The sequence below is a fragment of the Petaurus breviceps genome, unplaced genomic scaffold (assembly GCF_028583685.1).
Source record: "Petaurus breviceps papuanus isolate PSGF00001 unplaced genomic scaffold, PetGlider_PUasm1.0 188, whole genome shotgun sequence".
Classification (NCBI taxonomy): domain Eukaryota; kingdom Metazoa; phylum Chordata; class Mammalia; order Diprotodontia; family Petauridae; genus Petaurus; species Petaurus breviceps.
In genome coordinates, this window is record NW_027185804.1 from 21,451,409 (window position 1) to 21,472,146 (window position 20,738).

Sequence of the window (20,738 nt, forward strand, 5' to 3'; positions counted from 1 at the left end):
TGTAAAATGAGGAAGATAAATAGCCTAACAGTTGAAAGTAAAAATGACTTGCTCATATATAATCTGCCTACCCTGGTTTAATGAGTCCCATTTAAAAAAATTATGTTAAGGTCAACAGCATGTTGGGGCAGGTGGTTCCATAGGAACTGTATCATCCATTGAATAAACTGATTTGGAGAAAATAATACTAGCAGAGCTCAAGGACTCCCTAGCATCATTGGAGACTGTCCATTTTGCTCCTAGAGGACTGACCAGAATGCCATCTCAACAGTGTGGGTCTCACACTGTAACAGTGGGATTTGTTTATGGTGTATTTAGTGGCATCATTGTGAGATGGCATGGGTCAGGACAGCATCACGCAGGGTATTCTTGTACAGTAATGATTGTCTTACATTATTCCTCTATGGCACCCCAAGGTCTAGAAACATGTACAGCTTGCCACATTTGCATTTGGAGTCAGAAACTCCACGTGCCTCATGCGGTCCTGTGTAGCACTCTTCCCACCAGGTATTGTGATCATCAAACTAGTGTAGAAGTGACACTCGTTCTGACCCTTGTATGTTGAATGTATAAATGATTCAGAAACCTCTTACACACCTGTCCATCTGACACGTTGTGTTCTACTCGTATTGTACTGGCGTCTTATTGACATTGATCATACACATGGGCAGGCGTGAATATCAGGGTCAGGATCAAGACAATAACTTTGGTCATTGGAGAAAGTAGCATGTGCTGCCAGTGTAATCTTGAGAAAAGAAAAGTGCCATGAAGAATGGACATTTTTGCAAAGATCCATCCTTGGAAATCACAGAACAGGAACCACCAGTTCCTTTTCAACACAATAAAGAAAACATTTGTCAAATCTTTGAAGTCACATCAAAATATTCTTAACCAAGACTATTTTCCTTTTCTCTAAAGTCACTTTCACTTCAAAGAAATTCAAGCACAATCCAGTGTCACTGGCAACATTCTCTCATCTTCTAATGTTGAGGGCTTTCAGTCAGGGAGCTCATATGTATGCAAGTATACACACTTGCTCGTGCGCTCGCACACACACACGTGCACACACACACACACACACATACACACACACTGCCTAAGAGTGAGGTAGGAGAAAATTTTAGCCAAAGACAACTAGGCAAGCCTAGAAACTCATGGGAAAATGGGTGACATTACTCTGAGTTATAATCCTAAACCACACAATGTTACCTTTATGGTATATTCTGTTTATAACCAGCCCAAAAGTTCCATTTTACCAAGTATGACACATGGGAGGTAAAAGGTGTGTTTTAAGTAATGGAATAACCAATGAATGTACTTTTTAAAACAATGTGGTTGAGCAAATAAATTCTCCTTATATATTTATGTACGTGGCCTAATCCAGGAAACCCAAACATCTTAAGTGTGAGAACCCCTTTTTATCATCAAAATGTTTTATGGACCCACACAAACACACACACACACATACACATACACACACACACAGCAATTGCATTCACAGCACATATTTATTTGGAGCTAAATAAATATAAAAAGGAGAATGCATGGTACCATGTGGATTCATAGATCCTCTTGTAATAACTGCAACAACTTCCCCAGGAAGTCCATGGCCCACAGAGGAAAAAAACAATCAGTTTCTGGATCTCACAGCTCTCAGAAAAGGGGAAACAATGCTGAAGAAGGGATAAAAGACCCAAGTCAGCTTCCACCACTTACTAGTCCTTTGACCTTGACCTGATCACCTAAACTCTCTCAGAGTCTGTGTCTTCATTCACAAGAGAGATGGAATGCATTATCCTCATCTGTAAAAGGGGAATAATACTCTGCCTTAGGTAGATAGTTGTAAGTGTCGAGTGAGATGTATATAAAGCATTTCGTGAACACTTTCAAGATCAGGCATTATTGTAGTCCTCATAATTTTCTTGCATATTAAAAATTCACATTTTTATAACATTGAAGTTTACAACGCTCTTCTTCACAGCAGCCCTAGGAGGTGGGAACTGTGTGTCTTCATATCTCCATTTAACAAGTATGTAAACTGAAGCTTAGCAAGGTTAACTAACTTGTCTATGATCACACAGCTATCAGAGCCCAGACTTGATCCCAGGTTCCCCTTTCCTGAACAGCTAGCCCATGCTGCCTTATATTTGATGACACAATATTTTATCTTATATATATTCTTATCTGTTGCAAAGAGTAAAAGCAGAGTAAGAAATCAGCTGCAAAGGAGAACATCCTTTATAAATTCATTTAAACATTTATCATCTCTTGAGTCTTACTACTTTATTTCTGTGATCACAGAAAAAGGCAGTGGCCGAGAATAGACTGCAGTAGTATTGCCTAATAAAAGGTCTTGTGTTTGGAGTCAGAAGCTCTGGTTTCTGCTACCTCAGCAAATCCCTTTCACCACTCTGGGCCTCAATTTTCTCCTATGTAAATGAGAGGGGATGGGATCATGATTTCTTAGGTCCTTTATGAATCTTGCTGTTATGATGTGATGAACCACTCCACTCTTCCAACTCTGTTTCAAACACATTTTTCCTTCAATGTTGAATGGAGGTCTCAGTGCTGTTTTCAGTCAGGTCCCTCAAAGGAAGACTTGATTGGCTGTCACTATTAGATTCCCACTTGTGCCTTCGAAATTTGACCCCCTTTTCTTTAACTCATTGCAGAGACACACTTCATCTTCTACAACAGTTTCCTAGAAATTGAATTTTATGAATTAAATTATGTTCTCATAGGCAGTTTGGCATATCAGCTTTAGTACTGAGCTTGGTGTTCAGGAATGCTTCTCTCAACCTTAGGAAACACCTCAAGATTCAACTAAAAGCTCTTGATGAAGCAGAAAAACTACTGTTTTGGGAGTCTAGACCTAAATTCAAATGTTGGCTCTTCCAACACGCTGTGACTTTGGACAAGTCATTTCTTCTCTCTAAAACTCAATTTCCTCATCAGTAAAATGAAGCTATTAGACTAGATGACCTCTTAGACTCCTTCCACCTTTAAATTCCACTAAGTCACAGGTGGATTAGGTTTTTCTTCCTTATTTAACAAGTTCCAAATGAACTACGGAGGCTCATACAGATTCATCAATTTGTTGGTGAACCCTTTAAAAAAGGAAAAGGACCTTTTTTTGTATATTTGTTTTGTATAAAGTAGACTGTGACCATAAATAAATTAAATGCAAAAGGGGAAAATTGAGATCCACAAGATAGTCTGAAAACACTGGTACCTTCTGGGCCCAATGTACTTAACACTGAAGAATGGTGGGCAAACATGTCAAGCCCTGACACAAATTCTGTGTCTGCCATATGCAGACATATGAAAACCATTGACCTTTGTGTTGGGAAGCATTTGGGTTTTCACAGTGTCTGTATTTCTATGAAAAGTGTAAGATCCTAGAGACATCTAGGTGAACCTAATAGAAGAAATAAACATTTGTGAAAAGGTTGTTCCTCCCAATTCCCTATTAGCTGAGGCCACATTAAGCGGCACACAGAATATGAAATAGCAGTTTGTAGCTCCAGCAAGGATCATTTAATGCTTCTAACTTTTTCTTCTTCCTCAGAGCAATATTTTCTTTTCACAAATCTATTGTTATTTGGCCTGTTATTTTGCCTTATTATTTAAAATGTATGACTATCTAGAACCACAATTTTGTTTGCAGTTCAATGAAGAAAAATAAGTTTGGGGTTGTGCTCAGGAAATTTACATATCAAGATTTGTTTTATCTCAATTCTGGAATGGCTGTGGTTTGTAAAAATCTAGTAGGAATTGCTTGTAATTTTATGGATATAAGTCTGAAGAACTGTTTGAGCGGGAATTTTATATGCAAGGCTGAATGCTGATCAACAGAGCATAATATTGCATGCTGAAGTATGCTAACTAAAGCACAATTAATTACATTTTTTTCTTCTTCCCTCCCCCCCTTCCTCAAATCTCCCGCTACAGCGACTACATTTGCCTCCAGACTTGTCAGACACAGTGAGCCGCTCCAGCAAACGGGATCTGGTGGAATCCGCCAAACAGCTGAGCCTGGGATGTGGCATGATGGCCAGAGGCAAAGAGCGCTTGGACTTCTAGGGCTTGCTACTCAGTGGCCTCTCGAACACTCCTGTGACACCCTCTTTGGTGTTACCAGCAGCTTATGTGAATATTTTCCTTAATGATTTAACCCAACAATCTTAAATACTCAAAGGATTTTTTAAGTGGTGCCTGATCTCTTCCTTATGTGTTTTTTTAATCATGGTTTGGGTTTTTTTTTTCTAGAAAACTGTAACTAAAATATGTTTCCATTTAAAAGTTATCATTTAAATAATGAAAAATACCTTCCTCCTTATTGTTGAGGTGGAGAACTCCTAGGGCAGAATGTAGTATACATTTGCAGATGCAGCCACTGTTTGGGATGGTTTTGCTTGTTTTTCTTTTTTACAAACTAAGGCTAAATTTACACGAGGAAGATGTTCTCAGAAATAACTATGATGTAAAAACAGAGGGCATCAATAAGATGTATTTTTATATTTTAAAAGTTATATATTATATTCTCAGTTGGAATAATAATACTTTATTTTATAAATAAAAACAAACTCAACATGAAAAAAAAATCATGATGCTCTGAGTGGACAATGGTGCACTTAGATTTTTTTCATCTATGTAAAAATTGTAATAGGTAATATATAGAAACCTTGTGAGGTTCAAAAAAGATGTTCATATTAACTGAGGATCATAATTTCTCATTTTTTCTGAAAATACCATTCTCCACTGAAAATATTATAGTTTGGGCACAGCAAGACATGACAGATTAATTTTGCAAATGTATAAGGACTATGCTGTATTGAAGTGTGCTAACTTGTCATATGCATTCTGTTATGTTAATTATTAAATTGATAAACATAATATGAGGGTAAGACTGTTGAAGATAATGCATCTGCTTTGTTGATTAATAAATGTATCAAAACAAACTGCAGTAATACAAAATTTTTGCAACCTAGAAAAGGAATCGATGACCTTCTGTACTTCACAATAGTATTCCTGAACATTTGAAGTCAGCATTGTAAAACATGTCACCAAACAGAGGTCAAGATTGAAATCCAAACTGACAGCTTTATTAATGCCAGGGTACCCAAAAAAGGGCACTGAAGCTGGGTGGGAAAGTAGCATAGAGCCCAGACTTGAAACCAAACAGTGGAGGATTTTTTTTTAATCAAATAACTCATCTTCCTCTTGCATCGGCCCTGCCCTTCATTCGTAAATTCAGGAAGGTTAGTCATTCAACAACCATCCATTCAGATGCTTCTCTGGGCAGGCCTCCTAAGCATGTGAGTCCATTATCCGCACACATGCCAAGCTGCATACATTTTGTTCAGACAGATTTGTAGCAATAACTCTCCATCTTGAAGTCATGTTTCCACGTTCTTGAATTTTTGTACATGTACTCAAGGTGATGCTGGCACAGAATAGGTAGCAATGAATGTCACTTACAAAGCAACGTTTGTATCCTTTGGCCCCAACTCTCCTTCTAAATGGGCTATTCAAGACCAAAAGAGAGAAAATTGGATTTCCAAAATATATTTTCATATATGTTATTCTATTTTGACGTGATTATAACTAACATTTTCAAGTGGCCTACTTTTAATGTGTTACAAATTTCACTTTATTTGTTCTTGACCACATTGCATAAAACAAAGACTTAGCTTTTAAAACTGTCTAACTAATATGATGAATGTCAATCACTTAAAAAAATCCACTGTAGCATAAACACATACTGTATACAGCTTTTATTCAGAATTAGAATAATTGAATCAATGACAGTGATTTGCTTGGATGTCAAATCTCTCCATCATATACTGTCACTACCAGTTTATTTTTTGTGATAAAAATCAAAAAGACTACTATTTTTTTTTCAGCTGCTATTTCATTAGTAGTAACAATCAGGGTTTTTTCTTTTTTTTTCCCTTTTTTTTTCAGAATGTCTCGGGTTTTTTTTTTCCCGTTTCTTTTAATTCCCAAAGACACAAATTCTTATCAATTTTCTTTTCAAAACAAAGTTTCAGACCTTATCTGTCAGTTAAAATTTAAAAGCTTTGATATTTTTAAGCAAAGGTGTTTTTAAAAATCTCAACAGACTTCAAGAACTGATTTGGTCTATGCTTTATAAATAACTAAAAAAAATACTGAACAAAAGCTTTGCTGTGTCCTTTGAAAGTAATTATGAACAATTTGAATGCATTCAAATGAATATTTGTAGTCAGGTTATTATTTTAACAAAACTAATCTTTTTTTCCTGTATTGTAATTCATTTGATACAAACACAACTGAACAATTATGTTGGATTTGACTCTGAAAAGACGAACTGAAGTCATCAAATATGTAAATTGCTTGTCAAAATACTTAATAGGTCATTGATTTACTTCCCTGGCTACCATGTCTATAAAATTAACAGCCAATTACTAGTTAATATATGCTTTGCAAGTAGATAAGTAGTATAGGAACTGAATATGCATATTTAAACCTTTGATTTAAATATAAAAAAACTTTGCAAACTCAATAAAAGCGCATTTGCAGAAATAAAAATATGTAGGTCTTATGAAAATCAGATTCAGGTGCTTTTTTTGGTTTCCCTAAAAGGAAAACAGTTCAGATTTTTTTATTAACTTCTAGAAACATTATTTGTACTAAAACATACTAAGATGATTTAGTAACTTAATCCCCTCTCCTATCTCTAAACATACCCCTTTTCATATTAAGTGAAATATGAGACATCTAGAGAGCCTTTGTCTTTCAATTATCAACTTGAAAAGCAATATACATATATATATATACTTAATTTCAAAGATTTTATCTTGCTGTTTTAAATATTTCTAGTATCTGAACTTCAAAACCTGGTTTGAGGTGTTCGTCCCTTCCAATAGGTTTGACTCTATTTAACATGAGATCAATATTTTGACTATTTCAGTTGACTCAGATACTTGAGCTTCAGGACCTTCTAAATTTCTGTATGGTCACCACCATGCAATCTCCCACTTCCACGTCTTCATTTGTCATTTTTCCTCCTCCTCCCATATCTAAGGGGCTCCCAAAACTAACTCACACAGACTATGGTTACTTCAAGAGGGAGCAGCCATCTGGAATCAATCCCCTAGTTATCTTTCCATTTGAAAGAATCCCCTCAGGTACATTCTCTGTCTCTGTCTCTCTATCTCTCTGTCTCTCTCTCTCTCTGTCTCTCTCTGTCTCTCGTCTCTCTCTCTCAATTTGATTAAGTCCTTTAACATTAACATTCCCAAGGCATCCAATGATTCCTTTCCAGAGAGAGGGCCACCATTAACAGCATCCAATGCAAGCAAAATCAACCCTAAGTGTTTACTCTTTGAACTTTAAAACTGAGTGCCAAGTTGTTCAGAACTCAATTGAACAACTAGATCAAAGTTTATCCTTTCAAAAAGGGAAAAAGAGAAGATGTGTTCAGCTCTGTTCAGCCAAACTTATTATCCAGACAGCTGGAGTGGAGAAGAGTCATTTCTTCAATCTTGTCAACATTGATGCCCAGTGCAGAAAGAAATGAACCAGAAGTCTGTGTGAGGCATCTCTAAGATAAAAATCCATCCATGGAACAAGGATGAATTTTAAATAACACTTCGCAGATCTATCTGGGCAGCCCAATTACGACTGAAACAGGAAGAACTAAAGGCTGTTAGTGACCAGTCCCAGGAAGTTATTTCCCATTAACAGTAAAGAGGCTTCTCTTTTAGGAAATATCAGCCCTTTTTTAGAGACAAGGAAATCTATTTTTGTGATAGAGATTTTTCCACTCAGGTTCACTTGATGAGAATGTTTATTTAAAAGCACAATTAGCTTTCCCTCTTCCTATAGAGCAAAAATAATTCCATAGAGAAAGGGTGGGTTATACAGTCTAGGCATTCTATGAGGGACCATGCTCATCAGCAGATCTTGGGCCAGGAGGGCACATGAAACCATCTCTGAGGAGCTTCCATTTGTAAATAAATAAATATATCTATCTGTGAACAAATTAATCAAAATAAATCATCTCAACCATGAACGAAAGGCCAAGCTCTCCCAGGCAGCTGCTTTTTGATGGCTAGGCACAGCTGAAGCAGCCCCAGGGTTTATGCCAGGTTGGCTCAGGTAGAGCTGTGCCCCCAGTGCCACACCACACCGTCTCCTCTGGAAGATGAAATCTTTCCCCAGGGCAGGGGCAGCACCCAACTGGATGGACTGAAGGGTTTCAGGTTCCACTGAACAGCAGCGTCTTCTGGCCAAACCAGGCCATGTCCTCAGGGACATTCCTGAGGCACAGAGGACAGATGCACACAGACACAGCCTCAGCCGAGCTGCTCCCACATACACAAACTCTCTATGGTATCATCAGCTAGGCCAGAAAATAGGAGGCTAAGGTTGGCTGCCTGACTGCCCCCCAAATACAGCCCCTCCACAGGTTACAGAGGTTACAGAGCTGGGGGCAAGGAGTCAAGGCCAGAAGTTCATGCATGTGCAGAAACACACACACACACACACACACACCCCTCTGGTCTTTCACTACCATTTCACTTTGCACCCAAAGTCCCCTGAGGAAATGGAGACAGCAAAATGTCAGGAGGTGGAAATGTCTGCAGAGGCATTAGGAGAGATTACACAGAAGAGTGAGTCATGTTGTGTGTGCATGTGTGTTAGAACATCTACACATATACAAGTGTTTACATTTCACTAGCACACATCATATATGCATGTGTATCCTTTGTGCATACAGAGAAAGGGGGAGGGAAAGAGGGAGGAAAAGAAGACAGGAAGGGAGAGAAAGAGGAAAAAAAACATGGGGAGAGAGCGAGAAGATAGAATCTGAGAGATAGAATAAGAGAGGGAGAGAAAAGGGGAGAAAGGAAGAGAGACCACACAATAAACATAGGCCAACACAGTGTGGAACAACTCTACATGCAGGGTGGAAATTTACAAAAAGAACAGAAAAGGTATAAATCTGAAGATGATCTGAAATGTTGTATGGTGATAATTTACCCCAAAATGATCTCTTCATTTTAAAGTATTATTACTAAAGAGGGTGAGGAGAAGCTCTCCAATTCTTTTCAATATTTCCTCTCTTTTGCCTTATAAACACACAGGCTCCTATGCACATGTATGTAACTATGTAAGCAAGCATGCATACACATGAACACATGTGTTCATGCATGCATGTGCACACACACAATGTGATTAAGCAGAGCATGGCTTTGTCCCCGGAGTTTTTTCTATGTGCAAGTATTCAACTCAGACTCCCAGGATACCCAGCCTTTTCCTGAAGTTTATCTGCTTATGGGTCTCAGAGACATAAATCACCTCAGAGTATCCTTTTCCCTTCTCAAAGGCCTACTTGGGTTCACTCTACTTGGATTCAGAACTCGGTCCTGCAAGCAGCCACTTTAAACATTATCAAATCTGTTCTTCCCTGCAAAGAACAACTACCCAACAATGAGCCAGCTCTATCGATGTGAGAATGTTTGGCTTCAGCTGCCAATGACTGACGGCCTTTAACTTTTCCTAGCCAGTCACAATCCACATTGTGGGTGCCTGTCGATGTGTCTGCCCTCATTATTCCTTGACATGCAACATCCCCCCTCCACTCTCCAACCATACACAGCCCCACAGAAAGCAAGCCTCAAATGGGAACAGCTGGAGAGTTTCAATGGGAAATGATGCCTCTTGTGCAAGTGGGGGTGGGGGGAGGTGGAAAGAAAGGACAGAGAAAAGCAGGAGCTTTCAGAGAGTTTTGAATAAGCAAATCTACTTTTGAATATACTTCAGAGAAACCACAGTGGAAATGGGCTGCCCACTGAAGTCTGTCCAGATTGAAAATCCCAGCCCTAATGTGAAAAGCAAGGCCTACTTAATAGCCTGCTGCCTTGTAAACTATCCTTAGTTTTTTAGCTTGTTCTTCCAAAACCAACCATTTTGTGTATATTTCATAGGTATACATGGGCATAGTTCTATTTTCTTTGTCTAATGCATACCTTACAGGTTTGGGTGGATCTCTAAGAATTATTTCCTGGAATGCCTTCCAGATTTAAAACAGAATTTGATTTGAAAAGAATAGTCCATAGAAAATGTTACCCCAATATGGAAACAAAATTTGCACCAGCACACTATGAGGTTAAAAAGAAAATAGTATAATCAAGGAAATACAAAGGCTTTGGCATGGTTTTTACAATCAACAATGGTTAATTTTGATATGTAGTTGTGAACAACTGCAAAACACTTAAGTTTCAAACTCTTGCAAGCACTTTTAATTGATTAGAATGAATTCTAGATGCACAAAAATGATTGGACTGTGAACAGCAGTACAAGTCTAGCTAAGAACAATTAACCTTTGCTGACCAAAAAAGAAACTTAGGATGCATGAAAATGTGTATAAAACATCTATAGAGTATTCTTGTCAAATATAAATGAAATTAACTTTATTATAGAAATCATTCTGGGAGATTTCTAGGGAAGACAAATACTTACATTTTGACATAAAACAAATTGGATTATATCGAAGACACAATCTACCTTTTTTACCTATCAACTTTTCTTTGAATTTCTCTCATATCCTTTTTTTTTCTTTTTTTCTTTTTTTTTTTTTTGCACATAAACTTCATCTGTTAACAACCTTTGGGAACCCAACAGATTTTTTTTCTTACAAAAGTCTAGTGCGTATTGTTCCAGGTTTCATTATATGGGATGGAATGATACAAACTCAGAATGTCAGTCCATCACCTATGAACAGATTGGTAGAAGGATTCGATATATCTTGATAAAAACTCTTAAATTTGTGGCAGAACTCGTTGTGATCATGGCTTCCTTTTTTTTTTAAACAGCTTCATGACCAACACAGATCAGAAACATCCATCTAGTCCACGTTGTTCTTTGTTTTTCATTATAACATACAAATGCTCATTTACAAATAATACACCAAAATGAATAAAAGTTTGGATACCAAAATGAAGATTTGTTCCAACTGATATAATGCCTTCTGCGTACAAAGGTCCATGGGTAAAGTCTTTTTTTTTTCTCCAAGTGGTATGGTATGGTACAGGACACAGTTGTAATCCAGAAGCATTTCTCATAGCTGTCTTCCTTTATAAAATACTCCTAAAACATCCAACTGTTGTCCATATATAGTCATTGACTGAAATAACATACTTTCTTTTCTTTCTTCCTTCCTTCCTTTCTTATTCTTCTTGTTTTGTTTTGTTTTGTTTTACTGTAATCGTGGCCAGTATTGAGACATATCAGGTTCACTTCCAGGAACTTGAACTGGGACTGACACTCCAGGAGAAATGAGGCCTAAAAAGGGAGAAAAAAAAATCCATATAAATACATATACAGAAATGAACTCTCCTGGTTGGACATGCAACAATGTGGAATTTTTGAAATCTTCCAAAGTATAAAATCCATAATGTTTTCTAGTATTATATATGTATATATATATAAATATATGTCATATATTTATATATGTGTATATATGCAGATATACACACATATATAACTATCTTTGAAGCATATATAACAAATCAACTGCTATTTTTAAAGAGGGTGAAAGTGTGGTTTGTCTTTCCAAATATTTCTAATGTAGGGAAGCAGCCATACTATGCCACAGATTCAAAATTAGAAGACATTTTGAGAGGTATTTAATTCAACCTTCATTTTAAAATAAGAGAACTGAAGACTGATAAGGTTATCGGTCAAGGTGACATAGGAGGTGGGTAGCAGAGCAGGGTTTCACACCCAAGTCCTCCAAATACAAATCCCATGATCGTCTAACTCTGCCTTTGAAAAGTATTTCTTTATAAAGAAGGACAGAAATTATCAGAGAACATGGAAACACATGGAGGTCCTAACTGTGCTTCAGAGGCTGCCGGTGGAGAGGTCCTATTGAATATATATATATATATATATATATATATATATATATATATATATATATATTTCAATTAATCATTTTAGTATCAGGTAGACACAAGGAAGGAATGCCAACCAAGGGGATTAAATTCAGGATTGCCCAAGGTTTAGAGACCATAGTAAACCTCTAACTATGACAAACTCAGACAAAGAAAAAGAAACAAAAGCTACCCAAAGGTATGTGAAGTTGGGTCTGGGAATTAACTTAGAGCAGGGAGCTGGCAGAAAGAGAAGGGTCATTCCATCTGAAGACTCAACAATGGAATGAGAAGGAGGGGCTACTCACCTGTTGAAGTGGTACCAGAAGTGCCCATTGGCTGACTGTTCATGTGTGTCTGCATGTGTGGAGGGGTGTAAGTATCATAACTCCGCCCATTCACCGACGGACTAGTGGGCAACATGCAAGAGTAAGAAGAGGTCTGGCTGGGGACTGGGGGCTGTCAGGAAAAAGGAAAGGACAGTTACACAGAAATACCCCCGTAGGGCAGCTGTACCCATTTTTAAAAGCAGATGTCATTTCTGATTGTTTAATAGGATTATTGATTTAAAGCTGTCAGAGGCCTAAAGGGTCATCTCATCCAATTTTTTTTTTAAGGAGTGAGAAAACTGAAACCCAGTGAAAGGAAAAGACTTGCCCAAAGTCACACAAGCTAACTAGTCAAGGACAGAATTCAAACCCAGGTTTTCTGATTCCAAATCTGTTGCTTCTCTTTGCACTGGGCCAACACTGGTCCAAAACTGGACCTTATGAAAGATTGGTAGTAGATGATTTTGTTTATTAAAGGAAGCCTTCACATAGCATATTTAAATACTAGAAACTCAGGAGGGTTTCAATCCAACCAGCATTTTTGAACAGCTGCTATATATCAGGCATAGATGACTATGGTCAGTGTTTCATCGCGTTTAACCATGGAGGTATTTATAAAGGCACCAGACATCTAAGTAAAAACTGAAAAATATGGATAACTGACTTATTCTGGCAATCATAATATTTGGCGTTTAGCTATTTGGAGTTCTGAAGATAACTAAAAACAAATCAACAATTTTTATTTCATCTTGAAAATGTAGAGTCCCATTGATATAAGCAAAATATGTAGCCTGCAGATTTTGTGAGCCTATGTGATGATAGGAATGAAGTTTTCACTGTGCCTACAAAACACCAAATAATCAGCTTTCGAAGTCATTTACATCTACCCACAAATATTTATACTTAAACTTGGGGATCCATCATCCTCCCTGCACACACACACACAAGAACATGCATGAACACAAACACCACCACCAATAACAACAATAAGTTGTTCCATCTCACCCTAAAGTGAGGACTCAGAAAAAAAGCCTGCAAAGGGGCTAGGAATTTACTTGATATTACTGATCACAGTCAATTAAATATTTCTTGAATAGTACAATAAGGCCAGTGGGATCATAGTAGAGGCCGTATAGTCATTAGAAAGTCCCAAGAAAGAGCAGGAACACAAATTTCTCTGGTGAATCACTAATTCACTGACTGCTCTGACCGCTGAGTTCCTCTCTTTGTGGAGCTGTGCAAATAAAATCATTGTAGCTATGCCATAATAGTTAATAAGCACACTAATGAAAAGAAAGACAGTTATTCCTAACTAATTAAAAAGTGCACTGACTCCACCTCAGGGCTCCTAGGTGTCAATAATAAGAATTAATAATAATCACACCTTGAGTATATATCACACCTTTTCTTGTTCTCAGAGATCTGCCTGTCCCATGAATTATACCCCTCTTTATCCTCCCAGCAACCCTGATGTTGCTTCTGTTTTTAAAACAGGAGAATTATTCTGCTAATGTCAGGATCAAAGATACAAACAAGCCTAGAGGACCCATCAGCTATTCCAGCATGCAACGTACCAGCAGTCATTACCACTATGTAGACTGGCTTCTGGAAAATTTCATGGCAAAGACAGTAAAAATCAAGCTTTGTGTTGGTAATCCCCTCATTTGTATTATTTGGGCCACCAGCCATTAATAACTCAATGCAATCAAAATAAATATTTGAATACTCCCCTGACTATGTCCCCAAAATGTTGTCACTTCAATTCTATTTCTTCCATCCTCTAATTGTGTTGGCTATGAAGCATACACCTTATGGGGACATACACATGGTCCTTCTTTAAAAGAATACTAGCAATTTTTCTGGGAACAATCTTTGTAAACCTAGATCTGTCTGACGGGGACTTTTTTTGTTGTTGTTCAATCACTTTAGTCATATCCGATTACATGTGACCCTATTTGGTGTTTTCTTGGCAAAGATACATTTCCTCCTCCAGCTCATTTTACAGATGAGGAAACTGAGGCAAACAGGATTAAGTGACTGGCCCAGGGTCACAAAGTGAGCAAGTATCTAAGGCCAGATTTGAACTCATCTTCCTGACTCCGGACCTAGTGCTCTATCTGATGAACCACCTAGCCCCTCCTTTCTGATGGTTACTGAGAACAATGACCACAACTGCTTCCAAGTTTACCTATCCAACTTCTCCCAGTATTGTTCCTCTAATTATTCAAAACAGGAGACCTGGGCAAATGTACAGGGATGTAGAAAGAAGAATTGCAAGGAGGAAGATGGCTTTCTGACCCCTGTGGGCTAGAATTAGTTAGTGAGATGAAAGGATGAAGCTGGGATCCTTTTACAAAGCCAGCTCTGCCTCGCCCAACAACCGCAGCTGGGGGTGATGAGTGGTTGGTTCATTCTCACCAGCCAGGTACTAACAGGCAAGAGAAAATTCCCACATACTCTCATTGCCCTAGTTGGGGGGGGGGGGCGGGGACCTGTGGCCTCAAGGTCATATGTGGCCTCCATATGGTCCTCAAGTGTGGCCCTTTGATTGTTCTGTAAAACTCGGACCCAGTCAAAAGGCAGCACTTGAGGACCTAGAGGGCCATACGTGGCCTCGAGGCCACGGGTTCCAAACCCCTGCCTTAGTCTATGAAAAAGAATAAGCACATTTCTGCATTTTCACTTTAAGTGAATTCCTTCAATTTCTCCTATTATGGGAAGATGCAAAAAGGAATTGAGTTCATCTACCAGTTTAAACTTATCCTGCCATGTAAATGTAAAGGAATCTTTCTTTCCTCCGTTATTAAATAAAATATATGTGTCAAATGTCCCCTGAATTTCCTCAGTATCCTAACATAAATTCTGATCTGAGAGAGAACTATAAATACATACTGACCCACACAAGTCAGTAACAAGCTGCCATAAAAATCATCATTTTAGATCCCTTTAATCAACCCCTTTCATTTTACAGATAAAAAAAAATGAGGACCAGAGAGGTTAAATGGTTTTCCCAAGGTTCCAGATTTCAAGCTGGAGGAGACTTTAGAGATCATCTAGTCTCATTCACTCTACAGATGAGGAAACTGAGGCCCACAAAGGTGATATGACCAGTTACAGTGTCTCTACATCGACAAGCAGCACTCACCCCTGAGTCCCACTCACCACTTTCAGGCTGTGTCTACAAAGCACAAACATGGGGGCCTTGATGATTAGTCTGACTGGTCAGAGTCAATTGGTTTTCTTTCCTTTTTTTAGGTTTTGTGGTTTCATTTTAACTGAATGATGGTTTTCTTGAAAGTCACCATCAGTTGAATCATGGATCAGAGATTTAAGGCAAGAAGGGAACTTTGGGGACCTTGTAGTCCAACCTCTTCATTTCAGAGAGGGAGAAATGGAGGTTCCAACCCAGGAAAAGGTTTGCTCAAGGTTACAGAGGCATGATGGGCCAAATCTGGGCGTTGGAACCAGGTATTCTTACTTCAAATTCAGTACTCTTTCCATGGCACCACAGGTCAAAATGATTTGTTTGTGATGGAAGGTGAGGGGCTATGATGTAGCAGACACACAACTTAAGTATTCTCCCCCGTTGACCCATTCTTCTTTCTGGGTCACTTATTGAACAGGCACCACCACACTCCCACTTACTTGCATAGGCAGGTTGTTTGCCATCGTGAAGCTGGGCATGGGAGGCAAAGCACTGTATGTATTTGTTAGGGCTGTGTCGGTCCGACCCAACATAGAGCCTGATGTGAAGGAGGAGACTGCAGAACAGAAAAAAAGAAAAAGAAAACAATTGGCCTGGAATGCCACAATTCTGATAGTCATACCCTGGACTCAGTGGACAGACTGAAAAACAGATATGTTGTCTCAAAATTACCAGGAGTGGTGGGTTGTGGGATTGGCTGGTAGACGCTGGTACTGAAACTACTGCTGATGGGTATATGACTGGGTGTGTTGCTAGCCTGCCTTCTCTGGTTCCTCAGTTTTTCTTCCCTTCTCCACTTTGCTCTTCGATTAGAAAACCATACCTGGAAACAGGAAAGATGGGATGAACATCCTTCAAGAAAAAAAGAAAAGAAAGGCTGTCTCCTCCCCCCCCCCACCCCAGATACCACCTTTCACCCCAGTTCCCAGGACTTCCCCTACTATCTACAACCAGTGAAACCTCTTGGGACAGCTAAGTTTTTTTTGACCATGCAGCTAGTAAGCTGGGTCTGTTGTAATTTATATAAATAAATAGCAGTAGTTAGCAGCGTCTTTTGTCTTTTGAAAAGCCAAATATAGGAATCACAAAGTGTTTAATTACCCAATCCCTAGTGTACCTGTATTCTTGCTTCAGGTAGGTCTATTTTGGCAGCTAGTCTCTCTCTGGCAAACACATCTGGGTAATGGGTTCTTTCAAACTCTGGAAGAACAAGTGGATATTTCAATATCAAAGCCAGGCTGCCCAAAATGAGTCAGCCTAGATCTGAACCTTAAACTCCTCTCCTCTCCAACCTGACTCTCTTACCTCCTGCCATTGCCCTTGGACATGCTATTTTTAAATATTTGGAAGGACTTTTCCCACCAAAATTAAGTTAAACTTAATTATAGTCTTTTTTATAGTTATAACTTGCATAGTTATATAAGTTATATAGTTATAGTCTTTGAATTCCTAGTATATTGGGGAAAACAGAATACTCAGAATCTTAAAAACTATTCTACATAAGGGGTCCTGGTTAAATTTAGTTTTCTGTATTTCAAACATGTCACTGCCTTTGATCTATAATTTTTCTGCTTTGAAAAACTCCATCACCTTTCTCCAGAGCCTCAATTTGCTCTTGGGTAAAGGATGTCCTATTTCTTTGCAGTTTTCGCTTCAGCTGAAGTCTCATTTGGGCTTCATCTGAATCTTCTCCATTTGAGCTGATGGAATTAGTGTTCTCCCCCCCTCCTTCCTGTTGCTGGCAGCCATCTGGAACAACAACAAGAAAAAAATAGGACATTAAGAAAAAATCAGAGTAAATCAGATTCCTAAAGGCTCATATGGTCCAGCCTCAGACTCTATCAGCAGGGTTTTCTGACAGCCTCCCTGAAACATTCCCAAGAAATCTGTCCCCTCCAATGAAGGGGATCTCAGTGACCTGGCCTTTTATCTTCTTCCACTTTAACCAAGAGGGGGAAAAAATGGAAAGGCAGTCTCAAGAATACCATTCCTTTGTAGAACAAAACAGACACCAAAGTAATTTCAAATGAAAGTCATCTTTTTTTAAAGAAGCTTTGCCCAGATGCCTCACCACCAGGCTCCCTTTCCCTGTGGAATTTATTTACCTATGGCTACATTAAAAATAAGTGACGTTCAGCATTTCAGATTATCCATAATCAGTAATTCCGAGCTAATCAATTAGATGTTGATAGGTTTGCAGAAAATGCTATTAAGAAACCAAACCAAGCTTGTAATCTTTTTTAAAAAATATTTATCTAGTTTTTATTTGAATTCTGCACAGTCAATTTCATTTTAAAGGTTGTGAATTTGGAAGTGCTCGCTTTGTTCTCTAGTTTTATTCAACTATTGTATGAGTGTGTATTGCCTTGACACCTATTACTGAGCACAGCTGTAATTATATCATCACCAAGAACAGGCTATAATTGCTGAAAATGGAATTTTATATTTAGATAAAAGGACTGTCCATTCTTTGTAATGTGTTGCACCAGAGAAAAGTAAGATTTCTTTTAAAATTTCAACGTGTAATTTTAAAAAAGAAATAGTCGAGAGTTCACTAACTAGCTAAATATGCTACCCCACAGCTGAGCCCCTTGGCATGTCATTTAAGTGGTACATTTTTAATTAGGGCATTTTCACCACTTTTAATGTAATTTCTATCATTAAACAAGGAAAGTTTTATTATTGTTATTATTATTGTTTTTGCTCCCCACCTTGTGCTGTTGGACAGTGAGTTGTGTATGTACTTGGACTAGTTGGCTGTGGGTGTCTGGGAAGTGCCTCAGTGCAATGGTAATTCCAGGAAGGGAGAAAATGGATACTGAAGGTAGGGAGGGGGGAGGGGGACTCCCCAGAGGGACCCCCATCCCCCAGCCTTGCTTTGCTTTCTCCTTCTTTGTCCCTAGCTCCCCTTGGAGGACACTAAAGGAGGCCTCCTCCTCCCCCTAGCTCTAGTTCCTGAAGCCTGGGGCTGCTGCTTGGGACAGTCTCTGCTCAGGGGCTGGGGAGGGGGCTGGGGGCCGAGAGGACTAGTGGGGTGGGAATCAACTTCTCTGGGAATATCATTTATAACCAGGGACAATAGGCAGTGCGTTCAAAGCGATGGGGCAATTGTGACAGGATCTAGTGGGATCCTTTCAGGCGCTCTGAAATGTTTTAAAACCCCAACTTTCTCCCCCATTTAAACAGGCGGATTCATCGGCACTGGTCACCATATGGGCCTCGGGAGATCTATTGAGATGACCACCAACACTTGAATAGCTCGGGGCTGCTTTTCACCGGCGCACAAAGCCCGGGGAGTAAGGGAAACTATTAAACTCCTGGGGCAGGAGCGTTGGCAAACTTTCGTGGGCAGAATTTGGAGGCCACAATGAGAGGGGACAACAAAAGGATTCCCTTGAGGCGTGCAGCGGGCCACATTGTGTTACAAGCAGCCCAGTCAACAGACTTTTCAGTGAAGTATGTTAACCTCTCTGCTCTACTATCATTAATCACTGTCCCCTGGGCTGGGCTCCTCAATGCTATTTAGGGGGCTTGCCTTTCTATAGGAAGGGGGGGAAGGGAAGGGGGAGGGAGACAAGAGGTGGAGGAATACAAGAGGTGGAGGAGAAGAGGAGAGAGAGAGAGAGAGAGAGAGAGAGAGAGAGAGAGAGAGAGAGAGAGAGAGAGAGAGAGAGAGAGAGAGAGAGAGAAACTTGTGAATAGAGCATCTCTCTGAACATCTCCATAGCCTGAGCTGTTTACTCTACAGCAAGAAACAAAAGAGATGGGGGTGGAGGGAACTACTTAGCTAAGATTAGATAAGCTTCAACTCCCGAATTAGGACACAAGTGTCTGTTTTTATTTACTGCCCAAAGTTAGCATGACTTTTTAAGTGGTTTTCAGGGCAAGAATTCAAGTATCCCCTTGTTTTTTAATTAGGGAGAGAGAGCAGAGGAAAGGGCTATGGCAAGGAGAAGAGAAAAAAGAAAGGAGAGAAGAAAAGAGAGAAAAGGAGAAGAGATAAGAAGGAAGAGGGAAGAAAAGAAGAGGAAATGGGGGGGGGGAGAGAAACAGAAGAGAAATATTACAAGTAGCCTATTAGTCTCTGAATAATTTTCTCTTTCTGAATCAGAAAGAGTTTTCAGACAACCTGTTCCCAAATGCAAAAAGTTGTTGAATATTCTGATTGAGATGAGTAAGATATGTTCCCTCCTTCAAATTGCCTCATGAAATTCTAGGGCTGGAAGCAAATGAAAGGCAAGGAAGGGCTGGGATCTGGGTCCTGGGAGAGTGAAGTGGAGTGGGGAAAGAGATCCCTTTCTTTATCACCTCTTTCCCTGCCTGGTCCCTCCAAGAAATTTTTTCTTCTTGCCCTCACAGGGACTTAGACCTTTCTTGAACTGAACTTAAATCCTTCTCTTTATTTGACTTTTACTTTCCTAATTTGAAATATGGTTTTAAGGAAATCTGGGGAAAGAGTGTCTGTTTTTCTTTCTCCTTTCCCTTTCCTATTCCCCTCTTCATTCCTCCAACCAAGGTTAGAGTAACATTGACCAGAGTCTACAGTGTCTTAGAGTTTATACACACACATACACACACACACACACACACACACACACACACACACACTTGCCCAAGTCTTCTTGGAGGGAAGAAAAATTGGGAAGCAGGAAATTTTTAAGACCTTTTTTTCTTTTCTTTTTTAAAGGAGAGAAGATGGGGCAACACCATGGAAACAAGCCATTTTAAAAAAATTATCTTCCTAATTGTTTACTGCTTCCCAAGGTTCTAAACCATGACTATCGATTCCATTATTTATTTATTCTCTTTTAAATCTACTTTACTTCTAGTCTTTACAATTGTTTAAAATTTGGAGAGGAATTGTTTATCTACTTTTTGCTTTCCCTTTACTTTTTTTTAAGCCTTGTGACCTTTTTAAAGTCTATTTACAGAAAGAGTACCAAAAGTTTCCTCTCGAATTTCTAAATAAAAAGACCCTTCAGAAGCTACCAATGAAGGTCCTTCATTGGTAGCATCCTGTCTACTATTATCCCTATAGGTAGACCTTCAAGCTCTCCTGCTAGGAAAAGAAGAGAATGAGGAGGAAGAGGAGGAGAAGGAGGAAGAGGAGTAGGAGGAAAAGGACAAAGAGGAGAAGGAGGAGAAAGAGGAAAAGGGGAAGAAGGAAGAGAAAAAGAGGAGGAGGAGGAGGAGAAGAAGAAAGAGGAGAAGGAGAAGAAGAAGGAGGAGGAGGAAGAGGAGGAGGAGAAGAAGGAGAAGAAGAAGGAGAAGAAGAAG

At 39.1% G+C, this 20,738-nt stretch overlaps 2 protein-coding genes across 2 annotated transcripts in view; one reads left to right on the forward strand and one right to left on the reverse strand.

Annotated features, from left to right (window-relative positions):
• The window catches only part of ELP4 (elongator acetyltransferase complex subunit 4), a 249,116-nt gene extending 242,524 nt beyond the window's left edge, over positions 1 to 6,592 (forward strand). The window contains exon 10 of the mRNA XM_069091355.1: positions 3,952 to 6,592. Coding sequence (XP_068947456.1) covers positions 3,952 to 4,083 — 132 coding nt within the window. The 3' untranslated portion in view covers positions 4,084 to 6,592. The remainder of the gene's footprint in view (positions 1 to 3,951) is intronic.
• Positions 6,593 to 10,200: 3,608 nt separating this feature from the next.
• The window catches only part of PAX6 (paired box 6), a 24,463-nt gene continuing 13,925 nt past the window's right edge, over positions 10,201 to 20,738 (reverse strand). The window contains 6 exon segments of the mRNA XM_069090902.1: positions 10,201 to 11,334; positions 12,236 to 12,386; positions 15,902 to 16,017; positions 16,134 to 16,284; positions 16,579 to 16,661; positions 17,052 to 17,210. Of these exon segments, the coding sequence (XP_068947003.1) occupies positions 11,249 to 11,334; positions 12,236 to 12,386; positions 15,902 to 16,017; positions 16,134 to 16,284; positions 16,579 to 16,661; positions 17,052 to 17,210 (746 nt within the window). The 3' untranslated portion in view covers positions 10,201 to 11,248.